Source organism: Phalangium opilio, unplaced genomic scaffold (genome assembly GCF_054372755.1).
Source record: "Phalangium opilio isolate 3A_F unplaced genomic scaffold, DU_Popi_V2 ptg000002l_1, whole genome shotgun sequence".
Lineage (NCBI taxonomy): Eukaryota > Metazoa > Arthropoda > Arachnida > Opiliones > Phalangiidae > Phalangium > Phalangium opilio.
Window position 1 is genome coordinate 7,428,764 of NW_028324144.1, and position 5,283 is coordinate 7,434,046.

The following is a 5,283-nucleotide window of genomic DNA, read 5'->3' on the forward strand; positions in this document are numbered from 1 at the left end:
ACCAAAATTTCCTCTCCTAGTCAAGAGAAAGACTATCTTCCGATTTATTTTTCCATGAGTATATGGAACTATTATTGACCGAACGTATAATGATGTTTAAATGGTACGCAATACGAGGCTAACTATAACAGTCATTCTTAGAAAACGTAAATGTTTCTACAAGCCACCTGTTTTTCTAATGTTAACATTTGCGAGCGAAACTCTTAAAATGTTGGGTAAACAAGACGACCCAAGGGCTGGGCTCGTAATAGTAGCCACATCGTACCGTACTTAGCAGGCATACAGAACATTTGAGTGAATAGCCCCTCGATGCGCTACTGTTTTAAACTTATTACTTTTTACTTCTGTTATAATTATAATAGTGTGACACGAACGGAAAACGTGAGTGAGTAGCCCCACGATGCGCATAGTTTAACATTGGTGAAACGAATAACCCGTAAATACCCATTAAAAGAAGTACGGAAAATCAGAGTGAATAGCCCCTCGATGCCATAACAAAAAATTATAACCCTTAATTCTTTCTTTACTTACTTTAAAATTGTAATATCCGGGGCCACAAGCTAGTACTTTCTCTTAAAATTATTCTCGATTTGTAGCGAAATACACGTAACTGGTAATAATAAACCCCACCTTAAGACCACTCTAATTATAACGTCGGTTTATGCTTGCTTTTGGTTTTTGAAAATTCCCCTCGATTTCTTTCAATTTTGAAATAGGGGAGCGGGATTGAAAGCGTAAAACCCTTATTGTCGACGAGTGAAAGGAATTTTAAAGTGAGTATTAAACCTCCAATTTAAATTAAGGCAATATCATAATCCCTTCTCTCGCTTTAAATATATCGAGCAAACACAACTCAAAATGCTTAACCTTGCTAGTACAATTAAATCTAATTCTTGAACTTACTATTAAAATTCCCATCCTTCTAAAATACACGAAAGGAAAATATCACCTCACCACAATTCTCTCCCATTCACTCTCCCTTCAATGACGAACGAAAAATTTTATACTGCAAAAGGCAGTAGTCTGACACAAAGGGGACTACAGCAGGGCAGGTCAAACTGAGAGCCTCATCGTAGATGTACATCATACGATGTGCGTAAAACATTCTCTAGCCTCTGCCTGTATCTATTTTGATTACCAAACTGATATATCCCCGCCCCCTTAGCTCCCTCACTGGCTCTCACTAAAATGATGACGCTCCATTTAGATAGTGGAACTTATTAACTACATTTTTGAAGAATCGAAAATTCCCTGTAAGCGCATTGTGATCGCAGCGACAGATATTTATCGTAAACCCCGAGCTGGGAGAGGCTTCAAGTTTGAACTTCGATGGGTCTTGTAAGCTTCTGACACTATTAACTAGTATCGTTTTCCGCTGTTGTTTATGAGCAATGGAAAATATATCAGCAACTCTTTACTGCCTTTGAAGGTTTCGAATTGTACTCGCTAGGATCCAATAATGGCAATGAATCAAAATGACCGATATCTCAAAAACAGGTAGAAATTGCATTTTCAAATCTTGATTTAGTGGTTGTCGATTCTAAATTAGTAAATTATTGTAGGTACGCCAATGGAACTTCCGTAAACGTTATGACTTTAGTTGTGAGTTTATCATCAGTTGGTGGCTTTGTTGAAGCGAGAATTCAATTGTTTTTCTCATTGACAATTACACTTGTATTTCTTATCAGGAACATTTGCATTCGAAAAAGCATAATGAACAGATCATGTTCGTGGTGGAATATTTAGAACGAATCTTCAACTTGAAGTAAATTTCATTAATTGAATTCGAATCGACTATTAATTGGAACGAGCGAGAAAGAATTGTCTTGGCGCAATTATCCTCTCTGACTCGATCAAACAAAGGGGTGTGCGAAAAATGGAAGACCCCTTCCTAACAAAGCAAATAAATATTAATCAAAATTAATTAGTAAATTAGTTCTCATTTTAATCCACAATAAATTATTATCGTAGATGAGTAATTGCATTTTCTTTTATAAATGATTTTCTTTTTTAAATGGACAATTGATATTCAAATGTTATTCGAACCTGAGTCAAAAAAAAACTATTCGCACCCCTCCATACCAAGACCGCATAGATTTCTTCTACTTGGAATCTTAAAAGGCCATAGATAGAAGGGCTTAAAACTTTGTTAATGCGCCGCTCCTCCTCACTCGCGTCTCATTGGCTATACACAACAGACGACCCTAGGTCTGCTCGTTCAGAACACGCAAAGAGAACTTGTTTACATTCCGGTTCGGCGCTCATAAATCGTGGTCGCTTGCTACGTCAATGTCACGCGGTTTCCATATTAAAACACATTATGCATGGTGTCATGTGTGACGGTTTATAAACCTCCTTCCCTTTAATTCAAGCAGAACGGCCAAAAAAAATGGCCTGATAAAGATTCCAAGTAGAAAAAAAATTATTTATTCCTGTCCACACTGAATATTGATTTCCTTAAGTGTGGCTATTCTTTTGAATGTGAACAAAGTCTCAGAAACAAATATAAGCTAGCTTAAGGACTTCAAAATTATGATAAAATCTTATTGCCAACAAATATTTTTCAACTATGACTTTTAGGGTGAATTTAAGGGAGCATAAAGTTAGATACATATACCTTTTGAGATACTTATACTATTTCCCACGTTTCTTTCGCGTAAGTGATATTGAAATTTTATTTAGTTCCGAAGTAAAAAGAAATAAAATAACCTTTCCTTGGATTTAGAGAGCGCATGTTATCTTTTATGACATGATAGGCTCATTTTTTGAAGGTCGACTGGACCATTTCACTCCGTCACCGCCCTGTGGAACTCTCAAAACAATTATCGTGTCCCATCCTCAACTGACAATCACATCCACGTCCTGGTCCTTCTTAAATATGGACACCGAAGTAAACAATGCTTATAAGCAAGATACGACCAAGTCATTTGACTATATTCTTGGTTCTATTAGGTGGAGATTTTAATGGTGTCAACCTTGGTTCTTGTGTCGTTTTTGCTTGTTATACATTCCATAGTTACCAACAAATACAAATCGTTGCCCACCAGAAAAGCCGTCAAAAAATTGGCCCGAGAAACGCTGGAAAATGTCTGGCATAACGCGTCCCTCTTGTGCGCCGAACGTAAGCAATTAAATGCTCCCTAATGTTTGAAAAGAATTCATGTGAGCCCATTTCGTACGAGGGATTCAATTTGCAAGGGACTGTGTTCCTTTCATTTCTAAAGATAGCTGACGCTTTATCCAGACATTCATGCTATCAGTATAATTGTTTAATTATCTTCCATAGCCATACCCTCCGTATTCCCATACATTACTTGTCATATCCTCGCTGCGTCGTGGATGATCGGAGCCACTTTCATTCTCTTTTTCTTGGGTTGCTTCATGCGCACGGAGTTCACGACGGAGAGTTACAATCGCATCGACTCCCTCTCGGACTTGATCAAATCGGGAATTCAACCAATAATGACCGAGGGCACTTCAGATGTCACATATCTGGAAAATTTGGTAGCTAGCTTTTTTCGAATCTGGTTCTCTATTTTCCTGACGTAACTGTCGCGTGTCTATAGTCAAAACATGACCCAGTCGTTAAGGAATGGCTAGACAATCAGGATCGGAAGAAAATGTTTTGGGTCTCGGAATATGAGGAGATTGATTCCTACATTCCTGTTTTTTCTGGAAAGAAAGCCATGATCCTGCAGGAGACCATGCTGCCTGGTATCATGAACTCTCCCAAATTAGAAAAGTTCTTTCTGGACAAAGGAGGCTTTCACTTTTCGCGAGACAGTGTTACTTATGAATACTTGCACCTCATTTTCAACACCTCTTGGATGAGAGAAAATCAGCAAATCCAGAAAAACATCCAACTGAGGTCAGTATAAATGTTACCTTAAATGATTAACACAGTCTTGACGAAGGTTCTATTGCAGCGTGTCACCATTATTCGAAATGCAAGTTTTCAAATATCAAGACTTTCAATTGCTTTACTCCATTGAACGAGTCACTTGGAAGAGACCGTTAAAAAGCGTGGAGGCCTTGGACCTGAGTAGCGTCAGCGTCCCATTCTTTTTATTACTCACCCTGTTGTCCGCGACAGTGCCCGTTGTTATAACCGAGATAATCTTGAACCAATATGCTTAAACGATGAAAATGAAGTGGGTTACGACAAGGAATTATGCTTTGAAGCTACCCTCATAAATCTTGGCGCCAGAAAATAAATCGAAACGCTCATTAAAAGGAAAAGTTATCTTTAAATATTCAACACCGGGTGCCTTTTGCTAAACCATTTAAACACAAACACGCAAGCGGTGAAAGTTCCAGATTGGTGATATCGAATTTTCTTCTCAAAGTTTTGTGAGAAACGCTTTACGCTTGAAACCGCTTATTAATTAAAGCCATTATCTGTATAAATAAAATAATTGCCTCAATTAAGTTGAATTACCATCGTTATAAAACTGACCAAACGTATTGTAATTTTAATGTAATCATAAGTTTATAAGATATGTTCCATAAGTATGACACTTATTATACTTCGTAATGCTAGACACTGGCGCGAGAGTTGACTACACTTAGATTTGCAGTTCATCTTCTTATTAAGTCTGTACTATAGAGAATCTATGACGTTTCACCTACGTCAGTTCATGGAACATATCTTATGAACTTATGGTGGTATGCAACGCGAGCCTGTTTTTAGCAGAATAGAGTCTTAGAAAGAGTAAAAATGCAATCATAAAACGTGCTAAATATCTCCATATCCAACTCCTTTAGTCAGGTCTTTATTTTTAACTAAAATATTGATTAGTTTAATCCATTATTCATCAATTTCATTTCAGTTACCCTGGCAACTGAAACATTAGCGTGATTGTGTGGTTAACAACAATAGCAGTTAAAATGATATTTCAGACTCATTACTCACTCTGTTCGGTACGAGAAACGAGACTTGACATACTTTATGTCAAAACGATACTCAAAGTAGAAGTAGAGTAGTAAATTGTCTCAAGTTTCTGTTGAATTATTGTCGCTTAAAAGATTGTTGTATTTTTTCCTATCACGTTATAGTTAAAGTCGACCCTCAAAATGGCGCTGAACGAAATGGAATTTCTTTGAAATGATCGATATTTAAAATACAGGTACAGAATTTGCATATTCAAATCTTTAAGGCCTATACTGTTTTTCTTGATAAACATAAATTTAAATTATCACAATTAAATTATTATAATCTTCTGGTAAATATCAGCTTCTGTAAAATTTCCGGCGCTATTTATCTATTTCCTACTTTATTTTAAT

General features: G+C 36.8%; 1 protein-coding gene across 1 annotated transcript; it reads left to right on the forward strand.

Annotated features, from left to right (window-relative positions):
* The first annotated feature begins 1,323 nt into the window (after window positions 1–1,323).
* On the forward strand, window positions 1,324–4,978 carry LOC149718543 (uncharacterized). Its single transcript, XM_089843593.1, has 9 exons — window positions 1,324–1,497; window positions 1,563–1,602; window positions 1,689–1,765; window positions 2,581–2,656; window positions 2,726–2,890; window positions 2,953–3,121; window positions 3,287–3,504; window positions 3,567–3,868; window positions 3,927–4,978. The coding sequence occupies exons 1-9, from the start codon at window positions 1,460–1,462 to the stop codon at window positions 4,135–4,137; spliced, it is 1,296 nt and encodes a 431-aa protein (XP_089699719.1). The 5' UTR covers window positions 1,324–1,459; the 3' UTR covers window positions 4,138–4,978.
* The last annotated feature ends 305 nt before the right edge of the window (window positions 4,979–5,283 follow it).

Coding starts and splice junctions, on each gene's coding strand:
- LOC149718543 (XM_089843593.1), top strand. CDS start 1,460: ATGGCAATGAATCAAAATGACCGATATCTCAAAAACAG. Junction 1,498..1,562: donor GACCGATATCTCAAAAACAG/GTAGAAATTGCA, acceptor AAATTATTGTAG/GTACGCCAATGGAACTTCCG. Junction 3,869..3,926: donor CAGAAAAACATCCAACTGAG/GTCAGTATAAAT, acceptor GTTCTATTGCAG/CGTGTCACCATTATTCGAAA.